Source organism: Erinaceus europaeus, chromosome 3 (genome assembly GCF_950295315.1).
Source record: "Erinaceus europaeus chromosome 3, mEriEur2.1, whole genome shotgun sequence".
In the NCBI taxonomy this organism is placed as follows: Eukaryota; Metazoa; Chordata; class Mammalia; order Eulipotyphla; family Erinaceidae; genus Erinaceus; species Erinaceus europaeus.
Window position 1 is genome coordinate 150,527,399 of NC_080164.1, and position 22,354 is coordinate 150,549,752.

Genomic DNA, 22,354 nt, shown 5'->3' on the forward strand with positions numbered 1-22,354 from the left:
TAATATCTAGATAATACCCCATACCTACTCTTTACCCCAAATAAAATTCACTACCCATATTTAGACAGGAAGAATTTACACACCATAAAAGTGAAGAATGCATAGAATGAAAGTGGAATTTAGATTTCAAATGGGAATGCATGAGGGTTGCCTTTCTCTTTTTTTCCCAAAAATTTTATTATATTTATTAATTTGATACAGTCAGAAATCAAGAGGGAAGGAGGAGATAGACAGGAAGAGAGACAGAGAGACACCTGAAGCCCTATTTGACCACTTGCAAAGCTTTCCCCCTGCAGGTGGGGACTGGGGGCTTGAATCTGAGTCCTTGTGCATTGTAACATGTGTGCTTAAGCAGGTGTGCCACCACCCTGCCCTAGTTGCCTTTCTACTTTGTTAGGCCTTTCAATATTGATTTTTGAGAAATAAATATTTAAGCATTACCTTTGCCACCAGGATTATTACGGGGCTCATTGCCTGAACAATTTCATGTTCCTGGATTTTTTTTTTCTTTCTTATTTATGTTCTACTTTTGACAGAGGGTGAGAAACATAAGTAGAAATAGAGAGAGAGAGAGAGACAGAGAGAGAAAGGGAGATAGAGAGAGACACAGAGACAGAGAGGATAGATACTTGCAGTACACTCCATGGTTTGTGAAGCTTTGTGAATGTGGGGACCAAATGCTTTAATTCAAGTCATCTCACATGGTAATTTGTGTGCTCAACTAGGTGCACCACTACCTGGTCCCTTGTAAACATTACTTTTATGTTGGTATCTTCTATTTCTGCTTTTAAAAACCCCTTCTGTTTCACTTGGTTTAGATCCCCCCCTGCTTAACACTATTCTATTTGCATAGCCACTTCATTCTATTTACATGGCCTCTGTTAACAAGCACCACCTTCCCTCCAGGGCATTGGTGGTTTAGTGGTAGAATTCTCACCTGCTCCACCCCCTCTCCTTGTCACACCCTGATCCTCTCTTTGTCACACTGATTTTCACCAGTCACTTTTCTCTCCACCCTCTCTATGTCACATCCTGTTTCCACCCTACTTGGCAAGTATATATAAAGACAGCATTGTGAGTTTTAGGGTACTTTAGTTTAGTTTAAGCTTAGCTCAGCTTAGATTGTGCTGCGTCCTGCATGAATAAAGAGATACTGCCTACAGCTCAACCATGAGTCCCTGGTAGTCTGTTACCTGCCCGTGAAGCCAGCCCGGCGAAAACAACATATCCCGGTGAAAACAACACTTTTAAGTGTACTAGAAGCAGTCTAAAACAATGGATACATTTGTTATGATAGGTTAAAAATGTGGAACATACTGGTAGTTGTGACCATAGAAGAAACATATAAAACTGTTATTTCAGCAAGGATAAGGAGTGCATAGAACAACAGTGCACTGCAGACAACCCACTAACTCTAAGCAGTTTTAAATCACTTAAAATGTAGTTAGTCTGAATTGCAATGTGCTATAAATGTAAAATAAATTCAGGATTACAAAGATTTGGCATAAAATATAAAATATCTTAATTATATTGTGTATTTGCTAAAATTATAATGTTTTAAATATAATGAACTAATGAAATAGAATGTTAAAAGCAATTTCATCTTGTGTAGTAAAGATTTGGCCTTACTCAAAGAGAAATGTGACTATTGGTTTCAGCTGGGAGGTAATCTCTAAGCTTTTTGGAATGTTTTGCCTGATAAAAGTGTATTTGTTTATTTGAAAGTCCTGGATCCCAACAGATAGTCTAACAGTGTAATAGGATGAAGAGTTTGAATCATCTGTTATCAACTCAAACTCAAGAGAGTAGAGATGGAGGATTACCATCTGGACTGTGAAATATGTCTACATGACAGCTTTCATAAAAGCCTGCAGAAGGGGGTCGGGCGGTGGCGCAGTGGGTTAAGCGCATGTGGCGCAAAGCGCAGGAACCGGCGTAAGGATCCCGGTTGGAGCCCCTGGCTCCCCAGCTGCAGGGAGTCGCTTCACAGGCGGTGAAGCAGGTCTGCAGGTGTCTATCTTTCTCTCCTCCTCTCTGTCTTCCCCTCCTCTCTCCATTTCTCTCTGTCCTATCCAACAACGAATTGCATCAACAAGGGCAATAATAACCACAACGAAGCTACAACAAGGGCAACAAAAGGGGGGAAAAATGGCCTCCAGGAGCGGTGGATTCATGGTGCAGGCACCGAGCCCAGCAATAACCCTGGGGGAAAAAAAAAAGCCTGCAGAATAAATATCTGGTAAGCTTTCCTTGTTGACAGTGCTCCTTGTGTACTGCCACACATAAATGCTTTGAATGTTAGTACTGTTTAACTCCCTAGGAAAGGACAACTAGAAGCTTCATGAGTAGGACTTTCCTGAACTCTACTCATGCATCCCGTTTTGACTGATTTTTTTTCATATATACCCTTTTAGTGTTAAATCATTATCATGAGTATAGTTGCTTTTCAGTTAACTGTGGCTAGAACTGGTATAGAACCTATGTATAGTAGAAAATGGTAGACTAAGGTAGCTTGAGCTTTATTATCAGTAATAATGTGCATATATCATATTATATCTATTATAATAACCAATTTCACAGGTTAGTGATGGGAACATATAAATAGTCCTTTCTTCCCTTTCTCCCTTCCTTCCTTCTGACTGCCCTAGGTTGGAACAACCAGGGAAGTGCTGTCCTAGCCTGATGCCATACATAGTTCATAATTATTAAGGAGATATGGGTTGAGATGGTTTTCCACAAATGGTGTAAGCTTCTGTCAAGAGCCCTAAAGATATAGCTTTACTTCTGAGACTGCAGTTACAGATGCCTTCCCTTGTCTTTTGGACTAGCAATAGCAAAAACCCTCTACTTGTCCTAGCTTAAATGCCTCTTTCGTTGCATTTCTTAAGGCTATGCATACCAACTCTTATCATCTGCATAGCAGAAGTGTGTGCCTTGAGTTTTCTGCTTAGACTCATTTAACACAGTGCCTCTGAAAAACAAGGGTGAATAAGAAAAATTCTAGGTTGGATGGACTGAATAGGAAATAATCAGAACACACATTCTGAATTTTGTCACTTTTTATTTTCCTAATGTAATCATTAATCCTGGCTGGGCTTTAGCAGGCATCAGAACTAGATATTATCTCAAGAAAAGAATAATCTAAATAAGAGATGGGAAGAAGAAGTAATAACCAGCAACATAGTTAAGGAGATCAAGATACAGTATTTTAAATACCAACTTTATAAAAATCACACACTATCTGAAAAATAGAAGTAGAGAGTAGGCTGAAAGTTCAAATTAAACAGAATAGCCAGGATAATGCTGCCCTAAACTGAGATCATGGTTATTAAGGAGATATGAGTGCTTGTAGTTTGGAAGGTAATTCATAAATATTTATTGAAAGAACTGGAAATTAAACAATGAAAAAATGTCAGACAAGGAAGCATTTACTGCTCTTCCATTAGGAGTTCCTAGAATCAGCCTGTCAGGTCTTGATATGTGCTATATGAGAATATAAGTCATAGGAAGGGACAAACTCACATTTATTGGTTTCTTAGTGTGTCTTGGGCACAGTCCTGGGAGTATATTAAATCCTCAGTAAAGCCAAGTGATAAATATTGAATTTTAATTTTCTAAATTTTTATTTATAATATGGAAATATTGACAAGGCTATGGATAAGTGGTACATTTTCACACAACTCCGACCCCCAGAACTCTGTATCCAATCCCATGATAGCTTCCCTATTTTTATCTATCTGGGAGTATAGACCCAGGGTCATTATGGGGTACAGAAGGTGGAAGGTCTGGCTTCTGTAATTGCTTCCCCGCTGAACATGGGCATTGGCAGGTCGATCCATACTCCCAGTCTGTCTTTCTCTTTCCCTTGTGGGGCAGGAATCTGGGGAGGTGGGGCTCCAGGACACATGGTGAGGTTGTCTGCCCAGAGAAGTCCAGTTGGCATCATGGTATCATCTGGAACATGGTGGCTGAAAAAGAGTTAAGATATAAAGCAGGAAAAAACATTGACTAATCATGAACCTAAAGGCAAGAATGTTGCAGATGAGGATTTGGGGTCTCTGTTTTGGAAAATGCCAGGTTGTCTGACCAGAGAAGTCCGGTTGGCATCATGGTATCATCTGGAACATGGTAGCTGAAAAAGAGTTAAGATATAAAGCAGAAAAAATCATTGACTAATCATGAACCTAAAGGCAAGAATATTGCAGATGAGGATTTGGGGTCTCTGTTTTGGAAAAAGCTAGTAGGTCTATGTTAGGTATATTCCAAGGCCTCATGACTTAACTAGTTTTTACCTGAGCCTGACAGCTAATGTGCTAGTGGACCCAGGTTATTGTCTGGGAGATGGTGACATAGTTGGAAAAAGGACTAGAAAGCTGGATCAGGGAAAAAAGTAGCTCCCAAATATGGGGAAAGTATATAAATATTGTTAACTGTAAACCCCATCAATTTGATCTGGGGCCCATATTCAGCACAGGATCTGATGTAACCTCTGCATCCCTGTAGATCTGAGCTCACATTCTATGGTCATGGCTAGAAGCATTCCAGGCTGCTCAAATTTTAGGACTTATTTTCCCCAGGTAGTAGGTAGAGTATGTTGTCCAACCTCCCTTTGGAGGATGGAACATTCCCTACCATTGTTGAGACATATTGAAGGTAGGGCCCTATAGGGGCCCACAAAAGGGTCCATTATTGTTCTTTACTTATTTACAAATTGTTCTTTACTTATTTTGTTTATATTTTTGATACAGAGAAGCAGGGAGAAAGAGAGAGAGAGAGAGAGAGATTGAGAGACAGAGAGATCATAACACCAAAACTTCTTTCAATTCAGTGGAGGCTGTATGGGCTCAAACCTGGCTCATGCACATGGCAAAGCAGCACACTGTCCAAGTGAGGTATTTTGAATCCATTAATTGTTGTTCCTGATGGAGATGACCAGTGATAGTAGAGAGAGGGGTCTGTTAGAGAATCCCAGGACTCCCTGAATAGGGCTCCAGATGATGGGGTGGCCTGGTAGTGACTAAAGAATCATCATTAAAGTATGCCAGTCTCTTGTTTTTATTCAGTTTATGTAATCCTTTGTCTGACAAGATTAGCATTGACGTGATTGAGGGATGTGTAATAAGAGGTAGGTGAGGAGCGTATCTAGGTATAAGTAGAGATTTTTAATTTTTATATGATGGTATTGCGGTCCAAATAAATGGGTTGTTCAAACTGAATAATCCAGAATTTGGACTGATTTCTCCAAATGTCATACAAATCTTAATTTGTTGGCAAATTCATAATTAGTAAAGAAATGTAAACAGGGGCCAGCTGGTGGCTCACCTGGATGAGTACATGTTACTATGTGCAAGGACCCAGGTTTGAACTCTGTCCCCAAACGCAGGGGGAAAGCTTTGTGAGTGGTGAAGCAGTGTTGCAGATGTCTCTCTCCCTCTATATCACCCCTTCCCTCTCCATTTCTATCTGTCTCAATTCTTGGATCTGCTGATTTCAACTTACTATATCGCTCTTGAGCAGTTTTATATCCTTTGCCATTCAGTTTTTACTCTACCATTGAAGCAATACAAATCTGTAGTGATATCTAAATACAAACTGGACTAGTTATTAAGTCTGTGCTTTTAAGTGATTTACTATTCATGCATCTGTTTTCTGTTTTTTAATCAGGAATAATTACACCAACATCCCTATTAGAATTGTTTTTGTTAAGTCTGTTTATTATATTTGCATTGGAAGTATTATTTGTGACATATATTCAACTTGCCTTTCCAGTAAAATATTTGGCAAATCAGTTTGTTTTCCCAGTGGGACTGGTAAATTGTTCTTTACTTATTTTGTTTATATTTTTAGATACATAGAAGCAAGGAGAGAGAGAGAAGGAGGGAGGGAGGGAGAGAGGAAGGGAGGGAGGGAGAAAGAGAGAGAGAGATCATAACACCAAAACTTCTTTCAATGGGCTCAAACCCTGATCATGCACATGGCAAAGCAGCACACTGTCCAAGTGAGGTATTTTGAATCCCTTAATTGTTGTTTCTTATGGATACTTTGAGTCATTTCCCTCTTGCTTCTTCTAGGAAAGTCATTCTGTATATGCCACATTTAGGTCATTTTAAGTAATCTAGAATACTATGAAGTGTGTAATTATGCTCTAACTCTCTTAAGGCTCTCAACCTGGAAAGGTGTGTTTTTCCTACTGTGACTTTTACCTGCTTATACTATCTATAAGGACTCTCTGAAGTGAGTCAGAGAGAAAATTGGTAGGTAAATACTTGACTAGATAAATGGGTTCATAGGCCAATGAAATGGTTTTATTACTAATGGTCTTGGTATTAGTTATGCTACTATTTTAATTTGAAATTCTTTCAGTTATTTAAATCTACCAAAATTATTTATCATCTAGAGTTTATATGCCATACTCAATACCTGCTTGTTGTAAGATTTTAATGACAGGGTATATGTCATACTCATTTTTATAATCCATAACACACTTAGCAGAGTATATACACGACTCTCAACAAACAAACATTAAATTTTATTGAAATGAATTAGGAATAAAATTAGATTTTATTTTAGATGTTAAAGCTACCTGAAAATTTATGTAGGCTATGTGTGTAATACAAATATAAACACCATTTCTTTTGGATATTTGGACTGAATTACCTAGTGGTTTCTTTCATTTGATCAATATTCTTAAAATTGAAAAGAAAATTTCAGTTTTCACAAATGTCTATGTACCTACTCATATTATACTCACTGTTTTCCCAACCTCTAAGTAAATAACACAAGTAGTATGAAGTAAATGACAGTATGATATTTAGTAGTGAGAAAAATTATCATAATGAGAACAGTCAGACAAAGAGCCATTACTTTGTGGGGAGAAGAGTGAACTTTGGAACACAGAGACTGAAATTTATACAGTAGAGCATTTCTACTACATAATGATCAGAGTACAGAAAATTGTCAAAAAACTGAGTAACGAGTACATTTTTAAGTGTTCACAGATGTATTTGTGTTTACTAGGTCAGCATCTAAAACATGAAAAGAGATGATTCACTGAGGGAGAATGAAGACTTTGCAGATGTTGTAAAAGATGTTAAAAGAGTAAGGCAGAGGGGAATTGTGGATTAACTAGAGCAAAGGCAATTTGGATGAAGCAATTTATTAGAGAAAAATAAATGATTAAATGAAAACAACTGAGATTCTTACTAAGAATGATAGAACCACCTGGATATACTTTGATGTTTTTCAATATTAGCTTTAGATCTCAAACACTCATAATATTGAGTTAGCTGCTTGTGCATATGTATACACACACACACACACACACACACACACACACTTGTGTTCCCATATGTCACTGTTCAATATGCAAAGTCTATGTGAAAACAAAATACCATGGGTCTACTTACAGAGTTATTTCTATATAAATATTATAAAGATACTTGATTTTTATAGCTTTTGTTGTAAATTGCACTTTCAAAAAACACAACCACAACATTATCTTTGTTCTACCTTGCTCTTCCAGGATGTTTCTACCCTCTCATCAGCAATCTGTTTCCTCCCATTCAATCTGTGAGGGACTTTGTCTTAGTAGAATATGATAAAAGATGCACTATGTGACTTCCTAGGTAAATCAGAAACAATTATGCAGCTTCTGTTTGATTATTTCTTTTTGTGTCATGCAACTTTAGGGCCCTGAGTGACCATGCTAGAAAAGATCATGGACTTGTCAGTGGCTCACCTAGTAGAGTGCACACATAACCATCTGTAAGGACCTGGCTTTGAGTTCCAGCAGGGCTGCAGTGGCTCTCCATCTCTCCTCACCACCTTTTTATTTTTAATTGCCACCAGGATTTTTTTCTGGGGCTCGATGCCAGCACTAGGGATTCACTGCTCACGTTTACCAATTCCTCCCCAACCCTTTATTTTCCTTTCTATTTGATAAGAGAGAAATTCGGAGGGGTGAGGGAGGCAGGGATAGAGAAAGACAACTGGAGACCTGCATCATCATTCATGAAGCTTCCCCACATGCAGATTGGGCACTGGGGGCTTGAACCAGGGTCCTTGTACATGATAACATGTGTGCTTAACTGAGTATGCCATTGCTGGGCCTCTTCTCTCCTCTCTCTATTACTATCTCTTTCTCTATTCTCTATCTGAGGAAAAGAGCAAAATAGCCACTGGGAGCAATGGAGTATAAAGGCATTGAGCTCCGACAATAACGGTGGCAAGAAAAAGAAAGAAGAAAGGGAGGAAGGAGTGAAGGAAAAAAGGGAAGGATGAAAAATATGTATATATTGAAAGAGAACACATAATCCCCAGCTATTATGTGTTGTCTTTTTCAGATGTTTGAGAGATACAAGATGACTCTAGCATCAGTTCAGCACTGCAAAGACACATATTAAGTAATTGTTGTTTAAGTCAGTAAGCTTTGGTGGATAGCTTGTTAGTTCAGAAAAAGAGAATCAGAACAGTATTTCACAGAATATATCAGAATATGCCCATTTGACCAATTGGTTAGAAACATGTATAGAAATGTTAGTCCATTTAGGTCACTTAGAAAATCTGTGTCATTGTTCGTTCTGCAGTTAAAATTCAGAGTTTCTATCTCTTGTTCAAACCTCTGGATTAGCTATAATGGGAGAACAAACATCCTAACATTCATTGGAATGGAAAATTTATAACATACAATTTAAAGCTGAATTTTTAAAAAGCTATTTATTGAACCCCAATAAAGTAATATACTATAATGGTTGTTCATTAGCTGAATTTATACCTTATTTTGGAATGTGTTCCCAGATGGAATCATTGTGTTTTAATTGTATTTTTAGATTTTCTTATTATCTTTATTTATTACTGGATAGAGACAGAAATCAAGAGGGAAGGGGAAGGTAGAGAGGAGACAGAGAGACACCTGCAGCCCTGCTTCACCACTCATGAAGCTTCCCCCTGCAGGTGGGGACTGGGGGCTCGAACCTGGGTCCTTGTGCACTGTAACACATGTTCTCAACCAGGTGCACCACCAACCGGTCCCGTTAATTGTATTTTTAAAGTCTCCTGTGACTGATGTACTTTTAAAACTGGGATCTGGAGATATGAAAATATTAATATTTTCCTGTTTTGCAATACATAGAAAAATAAAATAGTGCCACAAATGCCTGTGAGTACTTTCACTGCTAATTAGTTATGCTGTAGATAATGCATATTATTATTTTAAGATTTCTATGTGGAAACCATTGAATTGAAAAATAAAACAGCTGAAGAAATGTTTCCAAAGAGTTGAAGTAGAGTTAGAAAACAGACACATATGAAAGATAACTCAGAAATCATACAAGCCAAATTACAAAAAAAAAAAGTTACTTGAACAGGCTATATTTAAGTACTGAGAGAACTGACTTAAGTGACAGAAACTTATATTTTTCTGAAAAATAATAAATATTTAACAGACTTATTCATGCATGTTTAAAACTTGTTATTAATTATACATTTCTAAATATGTAAACATTTACTGATATGGTGCTGTAGTCTTTGTCCTTGTTACTGAAAACTGCAGTATTAAGTTGAAACATGGAATTGTCAGATTTTGACAAACTTAAACAAATTAAATTAAATTTAAAAATTACTATTTTGGGGCACCTGTTTGAGCTCACACATTATAATGTGCAAGGACCCAGGTTCAAGCCCCTGGTCCCCACCTACAGAGGCAAAGCTTCACAAGTGGTGAAGTAGTGCTACAAGTGTCTCTCTTTCTCTCTCCCTCTCTATCTCCCCCTTTCCTCTTGATTTCTGGCTGTCTCTATCCAACAAATAAATAAAGATTTTTTTAAAAATGAGTATTTTCTGTGATTATGCTTGGCTTAATAATTAGATTGAAGACAAGAACTATATCAGGATCAGACACTGAATCCCTATCAAAGACTTAGTCATTTGACTTATCTTCAGTCCTCCTTTTGAAAGTCCCAATACCCAATTTTTGCTTTTAAATGAACATATACCAAATTTTTACTATATCAAAAATCAGCATTACCAACCACACCCTATATTTATAATTTTTAATAGTATATTGCTTGGAAAGGTTTACTTTAAGATTTAATTGGTTTTGCTACACTTTGTAAGGTAGTTAACAAGCATTTTACTAACTGTAGATCTAAGATTGAAGCATTACAAATTCAACTCACTCTGTGTTCATATTAGAGGCAAGCATCACCCTACTTAAGTAATATTTACAATAGTATGATTTCAACTTTATAGTAACTTCCTATGAAGAATTTAAAATATAATGTATTTTTATTGACACCAAGATTATCATTGGGGCTTGGTACCTGCATGATGAATTCACTGCTCCAGGCAACCATTTTCTTTCTTTCTTCCATTCCTTTCTTTCTTCTTTTTTCTCTTCTCTTTCTTTCTCTCTTTTCTCTCCTTTCTTTCCTTCTCTCTTTCTTTCTTCTTGATAGGACAGAGAGAAATTGAGAAATTGAGAGGGGAGTGGGGTGTGGGAAATATAGAGGGAGAGAGTCTGACACCTGCAGTACCTGCTTTATCACTAGTGAAGCTCCCCCCTTGTAGGTGGGGAGTGAGGGCTTGAACCTAGGCCCTTGCATGTGGTAACCTGTGTATTTAACTAGGTATGCCACTGCTTAGCCCTCCTATGAGGAATTTTAAGTTCCATAAGGTTATTATCTAAATATTCCTCTTGATAGACCTAGTAGGTAGGAGAAAATATTAACAAGCATAGGAGATGATTAAATTCCTGCTGCCAACTTTGATGAGTTTTTGTTGTTGTTCTTTTGCTTTTGTGCAGGGCTTTGGTCTTGCATGACTTTGGATTTTTTTTTTACTTCTATTTAAAATTTATTTTTGATTAATTTATTATTTGTATTTGACAGGACAGAGAGCATCTGATAGAGGAAGGGGAGATAGAAAGAGAAAGAAAAAGAGATGCCTGAAGCATTGTCTCACCACACATGAAGCTTCCTCCATACTGGTGGAGATCCGGGGCTTTAACTTGGGACCTTGTGCATGGTAACATGTGCTCAACCAGATGCAATACCAGCAGGTCTCTCTATGACTTCACTTCTACTGTGATGACTTACTTGCCCTTTTTATTTACAAAAAAGACAACAGTGACTACAGAAAGGGAAGGACATGCTGGGAATGGTGTGGAGATTCATAAAGGTGAGCTCATTTTACTTCAAAATCTAGGGATGGGACAATTGGTAGGGGAATGGCAATCAGTTACCTATTTCTGGATCTTGGATCTGTCTAGTTAGGGTGTGGTAATGATGTGAAATAGACATAGTACAGTGAACCCCTTCAAGTTGGAATGGTGGTGTTACAGGCTACATCATTCCACTGAGAAATTGTTGGGGGTCAAGCGGTGACACATCTGGCTATATAACCGTGTGCAAGGACCAGGTTTGAGAGGCCCTGATGAGTGGTGAAAAAGGTCTGCAGGTGTGTTTCTCTCCCTTTCTCTATCTCCCCGTTCCCTCTCGATTTCTCTCTGCCCTATCTAATAATAATAAGAAAAAATTTGAAAAGAAAAAAAAAAGGAAAAAAATAGCTAGTGGAAGCAATAGATTTGTAGTGTTGGCACTGAGCCCCAACAATAACACTGTAGGCAATTAAGAAAAGAAAGACATCTGCGGTCACTATTTCTGTTGTAACCATAAAGATACTGAGGTCCAGAGAGTTTAAGTAGCTTGTTCAAATCACAAAGCTACTAACAGACAAAGTTTAATTCAGCTCTAGTTGACTTTAAGTCTCATTAATTCTCACTTCTTCATTTGCAAAAGAAGATACTGTTCCTGTCTTGTCATAGCTCTCAGTCTAGTAAAGAGATATTTAATTTGCTATTTTAAATTACAAATTCTTTATTATGTAACCTGAGTGTTACATATCTTTCTTGGTTTGCTGTGCCTGACACAGTTTTTACTGCTGTTTTAAATGTGCAGTGAAGGTGAAGTCATCTAGAGTAGTCTCTGGTCAGAAGTTTGATGACTTGTCTTTGCATGACAACAGATGATTTTAAAGGACTCTCATTGTGATTAAGTCAATGGAAGGCATATTATTGACAGCTCTGACTTAGACATCTGATTCTGATTAGAGTATTTGGAGTTGATTGTTCAGTTTACCCAAAAGACTGCATTAATAGTGTCTATATCTTTCTTGCTTTCACTGCTCCTTTAGGGTTGACACTGTTTAAAAAAAAAAGCCTATTTTTACTTTTTTCTGATTTTCCATGATTTTAAAAGTCAATTTACTTAATTATCATTGTTAATAATAAATGTTCCTTTTCATTTTGTAAGATTTATTTTTTCCATATGAGGTGGAGAGAGATATTCACAAGAGAGAGTGAGAGAGAAAAAAAGAAAAAACAGAGTACTATCCTTGTACATGTAGCATCACGGATCAAACTAGGAACCTCAGACATAGAAGAGCCATGCTTTTCCAGTTAAACTATTGCCCTGTCATCTGGCTACTTTTTGGATCTTTATTCTTTTTTTTTTTTAATTTTTATTTATAGAAAGGAAACATTGTCAAAACCATAGGATAAGAGTGGTACAACTTTACACAGTTCCCACCACCAGACCTCTGTATCTCATCCCCTCCCGATAGCTTTCCTGCTCTTTAACCCTCTGGGAGTATGGACCCAAGATCATTGTGGGATGTAGAAGATTGAATGTCTGGCTTCTGTAATTGCTTCCCCACTGAACATGGGCATTGACATACTCCCAGCCTGTCTCTCTCTTTCCCTAGTGGGCAAGAGCTTTGGGGAAGCGGAGCTCCAAGGCACATTGGTGGGGTTGTCTGTCCCTGGAACTTTATTCTTATGGTCAATTTCTTTATTAGTGGAGAAGAAAGAATGAGCACATGCAATGCTGGACATCAAACCCAGAACCTCATGCCTCTGAACCCAACACGTTATCCACTGCATCATCTCCCAAGCTGCCTAGAACTCATTCTTACCTCTTCAATCTCATTGCTTAATCTGGTATCTAACATACTTTGTCATTCATTTATGTTATGAACAAATTTCTGTGAAGTAAACAGTTATAAGTAGAAACTGTCTCTTATGGGCATAGTATGATCTGGGCCTAGAATAGTGCTTATAGTTGGTAGTATTATATAGTTACACTCTGATGGGAGACAGTGACATTTAAATTGATAAATCCTGCTACTATGTAAACTCATGGTAATACCTTAGGAAAAACTTAACCTGGCTGGCTTCCAGAGGAAGTTATATTTAAATGGATGCCCCAGGGAAGGGAATAAGGAAATAGTGAAAAAGGTTTGAGATATTCAATCAGTTTTTCCCCTCTCATATTACTTAAATAGTGATTTATATGACTACAAATTAATAGGAGTGTACATAAACACCATTCCCACCACCAAAAGACTGTGTGCCATCCCATTCCCCGTCAGAAACAAGAAAGACATTCCTAGCAGAGATAGGAATCAGAATTTCTCCAATAAACAATCTATTAAAGAAAATGAGTGACATATAAAGACATTCTGGATTTGTGGTTTTTTTTTTTTTTCAGTTTGGAGTTTGATTAGTGTAGTGAGAGTAGGAGGAGTGTGGGGAAGGATGGGATTAAGAAGAAATGAGGGAGGGGCACCTCAGTTGAATGCACTCTCTCTATGAAATAAAAAAAAAAAAAAAGGCTGCTAAGAGTGGTAGATTTGTTGTGCATGCTCCAAGCCCTAGTAATAACCCTGGTGGAAAAAAGAAAAAGAAAGAAGTACTGTAGGAATTATTGTAAAAATAATATATATAATACAATGCAACTAATTATACTTTGCTAAGATAATAAATTTAAAGTATGTATTTTAGACCCTTTTATCTTGTAGGTATATTTGACTATATATAACTAAGAAAATTAAAATGCTTTCAACTTGGTACCGGGGACCTCGTAGTCATACGTATATGTATACGTATATGTATATATGTGTGTGTGTCTGTGTGTGTGTGTGTTACACACCTACTTTATAAAAGTTCTTCAGTCAGTACCATACTCATCATTAGGCATATTTACCTCATGATAAATGGGACTCATTAGTAGTGGTTAGAGGCATTATTATTTATTCATCTGTAAAGGCTATAATGCTACTATTAACTTATTTTTCTTGGAACTATTATCTTAAATCCAAATGCTTCTTAACTTTAGCTTTTAAATTAAGAAAGCTAAAAGTCCATTTTTAAGTTGGTCAGTGTATACATTTTTGGCGAGACAACAGGCTCAAATAAGAGGACTGCTTGGAAATGCATGTCAAAAAGTCAGTTTGAAGTCTTAGTCCTTTGGCAAATATATTGTGTTCATTCAACAGTTCACTGGGTTCTTCCATTACAGGTAATCTAAGTTCAAATTTAATAAACCATTTAAGGCATTTTCTGTGGATGAGGCTTAAAAGATCAGTGAATTAAACACTGCAATGTTCCAAAGACTACTGTTATATTAATTAAAAAAAAAAACCCTGAAGTTTTAATGGTTATAACAAATCTGTTTTTTTTTTTCTGAGTGGATTTAAAGAGAAAAACTCACTCAGAAGTTGTCATTTAGAATTAAAACTAAAATGTTAAAGTCTGTACATTTTAAAAGCTGAAGAGTAAACCAGGTATCTATAACATTTTTTACTACTTTTTTATTGTCACCAGGGTCATAGGTGGGACTCAGTGCCAGTACTACAAATACATGGCTCTTGGTGGCCATGTTTTCTAAAAAATTTTAATGGTACAATGAGAAATTGAGAGGAGAGGGACAGATAGAGAGGGAGAAAGAGAAAGACACCTGCAGACCTGCTTCACGGCTAGTGAAGAGTCCCCAGTGCATGTGGGGAGCTCTAACCTGGGTCTACTTGTGCCCATCCCTCATATTTTTACTATGCTTGAAGAAAATGTCCTTGTATCTCACTTCGTCTTTTTACGTTTGCATTTTATAAATAAACAGTTCTTTGTTTCCGAACACAAAAATCACTCCCAAGAAGGTGTTATCCCATTTGCATTTCCATCTACATTCACAAATAATGCTGATCTTGTAGATTGTACCTGTGTTGTGTACAAAAGGAAATTAGGATGAACTTAACCTTCTGTAATTTTCATATGTGACCTGACTTGTGGGGTAAGAATACCAATAAAATATATGCTATTTTCCTTGCCTTATGCAGTTTAGAAGGAAATGGATTAATGAAGAGACTAATCAGTTAAGAAAACAAGCAACACACTAAGTTTTCACCCTGGCCCTGGAGATATAAACATTTACTATGAATTACATACTGAAAAGATGAAAGATGAAGCCACTTTAAACAACCCTTTATTAGTTTGGTTACATGCAAATGAGATTTGGAGTTTAAAAAAATTCTTCATCTACATGTGGTACATCCATCCAATTGCACATGCAATCCGAAATGTGATTGATTGTGACAGAGGTTCAGGCATTTCGCGACTCAGCTAAAAAAAAAAAAAAAAAAAAATCTATGGTAGAACAGTAGTTCGCTGCTAGCAGGCCACCATTGACCGCTATTCAGATTAGGAGCCTGACATCGTCCTTATAATCTCATCCTTGTTCAAGCTCTACTTTGTGTAATTGCAAAAATTCTACTGTTACTGGAGGGAAGATATTGTAGGAGGCTAGCGAGGGAAGGAAGAGAAGGATGGAGGAAGGGAGAAAAAAAGACTGAAGGAAGGCGAATGAGAGAGACTAACGAGGGAATGCAATAAATGAAGGAGAGATAGAAGCTGTCCTTTTCCAGTTTTCAGTAGCTCCCTGCCTGTTTGCCGGTTTCTTCCGATTTGCTGCGACAGCGGGAGCACCTCCAGTCCCGCCCCCTAGCGTCGGAGCAAGGCAGCGAGCGGCGGGTGTCTACCTCTTTAAGTGGCAGCTGTGGCTCGGGTCTCAGTCCCCAGCTTGACGTCAGCGCCGCCTCCCGGGCCGGGCTGCGCGGAGTAGTTAGCGCCGCTGTCGGCGCTCTGGGCTCCTGGCGCGAGGAGCGCTCACTCGCTTGCAGTCGGCTGGGGCGGCGAGTTTTCTTTGCTCCGATCCCGCCTCCCGCCCTCTCAGCCAAGAGAGCCGAGCGGCAGCCTAAGAGCCTCTAGCAAGTCTCTCACACTTCTCGGCCGGCTCCCCAAAGGAGCAGCCGCTCCTCCCGGCGCCCCATCTCCGCCGCCGCAGAGCCCCAGGAACTCGTTCCTCTCCCGCGCTTCGCTCCCTTCCCAGATGGAGCCCGGGCGCCGCCGCCACCGCCGCTGCCCCAAACCCTGAGCTCTCGGTCGCCCCGGCCGGGAAGGCGGCCACTCCGCACCGGGCGCACGCCGAGGCCGGGGCTCCAGGACCGAGCAAGTGCGGCTCTCCCGGGTCCCTTGACTGGTGGCGGCAGGAGCGTCTCTGTCTCTGTCTCTCTCTCTGTGTTGGGGGGGAAACCATGGCTTTGAAGGGCACGGGCAGCGGCGGCGCAACCATCCTGCCCATTAGCGAGATGGTGTCGTCGTCCAGCTCGCTCGGCGCGTCGGCTGCCGCCGCCCCCGGCCCCTGCGCGCTCTCCCCGTTCCCCGAGGTGGTGGAGCTGAACGTGGGCGGCCAGGTCTATGTGACCAAGCACTCGACGCTGCTCAGCGTCCCGGAGAGCACTCTGGCCATTATGTTCTCGCCTTCCAGCCCCCGGGGCGGCGCCCGACGCCGGGGCGAGCTGCCCAGGGACAGCCGGGCGCGCTTCTTCATCGACCGCGACGGCTTCCTCTTCAGGTACGTGCTGGATTACCTGCGGGACAAACAGCTGGCCCTGCCCGAGCACTTCCCAGAGAAGGAGCGGCTCCTGCGCGAGGCCGAGTACTTCCAGCTCACCGACTTGGTCAAGCTGCTGTCGCCCAAGGTCACCAAGCAGAACTCGTTGAATGACGAAGGCTGCCAGAGCGACCTGGAGGACAACCTCTCCCAGGGCAGCAGCGACGCGCTGTTGTTGCGCGGGGCGGCGGCCGCCGCACCTTCGGGCCCTGGAGGGCTCAGCGGCGGCGGCGGCGGCGGCGGCGGCGGCGGCGGGGGCGGCGGCAGCGGCAGCGCGCCGGACAAGCGCTCCGGCTTCCTGACGCTCGGCTACCGCGGCTCCTACACCGCCGTGCGCGACAACCAGGCGGACGCCAAGTTCCGGCGAGTGGCGCGCATCATGGTGTGCGGGCGCATAGCGCTGGCCAAGGAGGTCTTCGGGGACACGCTCAATGAAAGCCGCGACCCCGACCGGCCTCCGGAGAAATACACCTCCCGCTTCTACCTCAAGTTCACCTACTTGGAGCAGGCGTTCGATCGCCTATCCGAGACCGGCTTCCACATGGTGGCGTGTAACTCATCGGGCACCGCGGCTTTCGTCAACCAGTACCGCGACGACAAGATCTGGAGTAGCTACACCGAGTACATCTTCTTCCGTAAGTTTGCAGGCAACCTGGGCTCCCTCCGAGCGCGCCTGGGCGACCTGCGGGGCGGGAAGGCGCGGGCGACAGGGGAGGAAGCTGGCGAAGCCCAGCCTGGGACTCCCCCTGCAGCCCGGCAAGCGCATCTGGCACGATTTAAACTTCGCCCCCACCCCCGGGTGGGGGTGATCTCCCCACTTTTAGTTGCCTCTTCCACTCTGCAGACAACCGTCCTTACCCAGTCCTGTCTTAACTTTACTGGTCTTACTCTCTGGCCCTGTCTCTTTCGCTTCCTTCTTGCAGAGTTGGGGTGCAGTGGGGAACCACAGGCAGGGCTGGCCTTGTTCCTCATCTCGGTTTCTGCGGGTCTTCTGGATGGGGGTGGGGGTGCAAGTGGGGATGGGGGTCTTGGAGGAGTTTCTGCAGAGGGCAGGTTGGCAGCGGGGTTAACCGCACACCCCCAGGCAACCTCCTGTTGGAGCTGGGCTGGCGCAGGTGCTCCGGACTGTGGGTGGTTTGGGGAGCCCAGGTGATGAAAGTGCCTCCGGGGTGCCCGAGGGCGCAGAGGGAGGTTTGTGGCTGGTGGAAAAGAGGTTCCCACCAAACTCTGGAAACCCAGATTGACTCTGAGCCAGTTGTCTTCAACTGCTGGATTTTTTTTTTTTTTTTTTTTTTTGGCGGGAGGGTAGAAGGAATTAAGAATTTGGATGACTGGGTGCTACTCTAGTGACTAGAAAAGGAAGTGGCCTTTCGTGTGTGTGTGTGTGTGTGTGTGTGTGTGTGTGTGTGTGTGTGTGTGTGTGTATTCTTCTTTTTGGATAGCTCTATCAAGGGCGAAACAGTCCTCCCCCATTTTTCTGAGTTGAATAAAGAAAAAAAAATTATAGTGTCCTTTGGGAGGGAGAGCTCTGAGAATCAAGTTCAGGAACATCAACCACCAAATGCCATTGGGGCTTGGGGAGTGTAGAGGCAGAGGTTGAGCACAATTTTCAGTCAAGTGGATCAAATAAGCTAGGCCACAACTAAAGAGTGATTTGGATGAATGAAAAGGCAGCTGGGAGCAGGAACTGGCAGCAGGAGCATCACTTGGCAAATATGTTTTCTTTGGTTATACTATACAAACTTTCCTGTAGTATGAGAGAACACAGTATTGACAGTCTATGATAGAACTTGACCAGCTTTAATTAATTTATTTTGGTAGTTCACTCAGTGTCTGCGAAGGAGGCAGTTTTTGCACTATGTTTTGATTGGAGAAATAGAAGGGTTATCAGTGCTTGTATATTCTGATAACCTTGCAAGCAAGCTAACTAAACGGCACATTGGGTCTTAAAGAGATAGATGGTCTTGAAACCATTTATTAGAGAAGCAAGGAAAGCAACTGAAGTGTTGAGTGAAGAATTGTCTTAACTGTATCAAGATGTTATTTTTTACACAGTAAATAGGTTATCAGAAAAGTCACCCAAAAGAATATATTAACCATATAAAATTGGTATTTCTGGGAGTCCGGCGGTAGCGCTGCGGATTAAGCGGAAGTGGCACCAAGCGCATGGACCAGTATAAGGATCCTGGTTCCAGCCTCTAGCTCCCCACCTGCAGGGGAGTCGCTTCACAGTCAGTGAAGCAGGTCTGCAGGTGTCTATCTTTCTCTCCCCTCTTTGTTTTCTCCTCCTCTCTCCATCTCTCTCTGTCCTATCTAACGACAACATCAATAACAACAACAATAAAACAAAGGCAACAAAAGGGAAAATAAATACATATGAAAAATTGGTATTTCTTTGTTATATATTTAAAAATTAAATGATTTTCACACAATTATTTGTAATTATCTCTTGTTAAAATACATTTATTAATGTTTATTTATTTATTTATTTTAATGAAAGAGTAAGGGAGAGGGAAAAAGAGAACCAAAGCACTTGTGGTTCCAGGCATTGAACTCAGGACCTCATGCTTCCAAGTCCTGTGCTCTGCTACTGACCCCAGGAAGTTAGATTCTATATATGGAAGTCATTTCAACATGGACATATTTGCAGAATATACTTTCAGAAGATAAAATGAATTTATATTAGTCACTAGCTTGTGATTTTTGCTAAAGAAGATGGGAGCATGATTACTTAGTAGTTATTCCATCTTGATAGAATAGCAGTCTCTAGTCTTGACCATCAATTTTTTGCCCCTCGTAAAGACACTCACCCTTCAATTTTCCTAAGTTTCTGTATTAGATGGAAAGAGTGGCAAATTACTTAGTAATCATGGATAGTGCCAATTTTCAAGTGTCTGATCTTGAAGTTTCTTATGGTGTGTGTCAGTTTTCTCACCTGTATAGTAGGAATTATTATAATATAAACTGTATGGGGTTCTGGGAGGTGGCATGGGGGAGTAGAGTGCCCAGCTTGCAGGCATGATGTTCTGAGATTTCTGACATCACACATGTGCTAGATTGATGCTCTTACAACTCTTTATCATTAGTAAGTGAATTGATAAATCCTTTTAAAAAAAGAATTCCTAAGAGCCATGTAAAGTGCTTGACCTATTAAAAATGAACAAATGTTAGCTGTTATCATTAAAAGTAATTTATTTCCAAGTTAATTACTCTTGTAACTAATTTGTTTTATAGCAAGTATAGTTAATTGTAAAATTAAAGAGAAAATTATTTTCAATTAGATAGCAACATACTAAGCATTCAGAAGTTGGAGACAACCAGCTTAATAATCAACTTCTCTCTTGTAAATTATATTTTCAGAGCAAGTTTTGATAACCTAGGTTGCTGATTATATTTCATTTAGCTTTTGTGGACCACTTTCAGTGGAACTGTTTCCTGATTCAGGTCCAAGAAATGTTTTAACACTTCCTTCTAGACTTTGAAACTTTGCCAATACTTTCTGATGAATACTACACTTGATTCATCTCTTTAAGTGCTTGTATCCAAGCCATTTGGTACTAATGTTCAAGGATATATGCAGGCTATTAAACATTTAATATCAGGTTCATTTGACTACTTGGACACTTTCATCTGTTGTCAACTCATTTTTTTTTAAAGATTGCAGATTCTACAAAATATGTTGCTACTAATAAATTCTATATTAACCTTTTAATACTGAAGTCAGACTGTACTTTTTTTTTTTTTAAGAAAGGATTAATTAACAAAACCATAGGGTAGGAGGGGTACAACTCCACACAATTCCCACCACCCAATCTCCATATCCCACCCCCTCCCATGATAGCTTTCCCATTCTCCATCCCTCTGGGAGCATGGACCCAGGGTCATTGTGGGTTGCAGAAGGTAGAAGGTCTGGCTTCTGTAATTGCTTCCCCGCTGAACATGGGTGTTGACTGGTCGGTCCATACTCCCAGTCTGCCTCTCTCTTTCCCTAGTAGGGTGTGTCTCTGGGGAAGCTGAGCTCCAGGACACATTGGTGGGGTCTTCAATCCAGGGAAGCCTGGCCAGCATCCTGATGGCATCTGGAACCTGGTGACTGAAAAGAGAGTTAGCATATGAAGCCAAACTAATTGTTGAGGACTGTACTTTTTAAAAAATATTTATTTTATTTATTTATTCCCTTTTGTTGCCCTTGTTGTTTTATTGTTGTAGTTATTATTGTTGTTTTCGTTGTTGGATAGGACAGAGAGAAATGGAGAGAGGAGGGGAAAACAGAGAAGGTGAGAGAAAGATAGACACCTGCAGACCTGCTTCACCGCCTGTGAAGCGACTCCCCTGCAGGTGGGGAGCCGGGGTTCGAACCGGGATCCTTATGCCGGTCCTTGTGCTTTGCGCCACCTGCGCTTAACCCGCTGCGCTACAGCCCGACTCCCGAGGACTGTACTTTTTAAAAGGAAAACAGTGATTTATTCTACTTCATATTTTGCAGTGGTGCCTGGTCAGGGTAGCCATGACTATTGTATTTAGCAATGTGTAGCATTTTACCTGAGGGCCTAGTTAGGGAATCCTTGGATTTCCACACATATATGCTGGGCTAGACCCATAATAGATCCTTCTTCACCATCACTGGTCACTTCCATTAGCAACATCATCATAAGCCTTCTCATGGTCCATCCCAGGAACTTGTTCTCCCTATAAAGTAGGAATGATAGGTATTCTTAAAAATGAAAGGTAGGGGGAATCAGGCGGTAGCGCAGCGGGTTAAGTGCACATGGTTAAGTGCTTAAGGACCAGCTAAGGATCCCGGTTCGAGGCCTCCCCTCCTCGGCCCCCCCCCCCGTTCCCCCCCCTCGTGCTCCCCACCTGAAGGGGAGTCGCTTCACAGGTGATGAAGCAGGTCTGTAGGTGTCTGTCTTTCTCTCCCCCTCTGTCTTCCCCTCCTCTCTCCATTTCTCTCTGTTCTATCCAACAACGATGACATCAACTAAAACAAAGGCAACAAAAGGGAAAATAAATAAATATTTGAAAAAATGAAAGGTAGGGAGTTGGGCGGTCGCGCAGTGGGTTAAGCGCAAGTGGTGCCAAGCACAAGGACAGGAGTAAGGATCCTGGTTCGAGCTCTCGGCTCACCCACAGGCAGTGACACAGGTCTGCAGGTGTCTATCTTTCTCTCCCCCTCTGTCTTCTCCTCCTCTCTTGATTTCTCTCTGTCCTATCCAATGACAGCAGCAACAACAATAATAATAACCACAAGAGTGATGGAACAACAAGGACAACAAAAGGGGAGAAAATGGTCTCCAAGGAGCAGTGGATTCGTGGTACAGGCATGGAGCCCCAACAATAACCCTGGGGGCAAAAAAAAAAGGTATTGTTAAAATGCCTTTATTAACGTTTTAGAATATTTTTTAATGAAAGGGTAGGGATATATATTTCCTCAAGTAGTTTGCCAGCAAGAGCAGGGAAATTCCTATTCACCAACCCTGTCAAAGTTCTTATCCTAACTTTTCTTTTCTTTCTTTCTTTTTTTTTTTTTTTTTACTAGAGCACTGCTCAGCTCTGGTTTATGGTGGCTCAGG

The 22,354-nt window shown here is 40.9% G+C and overlaps 1 protein-coding gene across 3 annotated transcripts in view; it reads left to right on the forward strand.

Annotated features, from left to right (window-relative positions):
* Positions 1–16,087: 16,087 nt before the first annotated feature.
* KCTD8 (potassium channel tetramerization domain containing 8) overlaps positions 16,088–22,354 on the forward strand; it is a 224,859-nt gene continuing 218,592 nt past the window's right edge. For 2 of the 3 annotated variants that reach the window (XM_007539670.3, XM_060188105.1), the window contains exon 1: positions 16,219–17,416. In XM_007539670.3, the coding sequence (XP_007539732.2) occupies positions 16,423–17,416 (994 nt within the window). In that variant the 5' untranslated portion in view covers positions 16,219–16,422. Of the gene's footprint in view, positions 17,417–22,354 lie in introns of all 3 variants that reach the window. The other variant, XM_060188106.1, reaches the window with a different exon arrangement.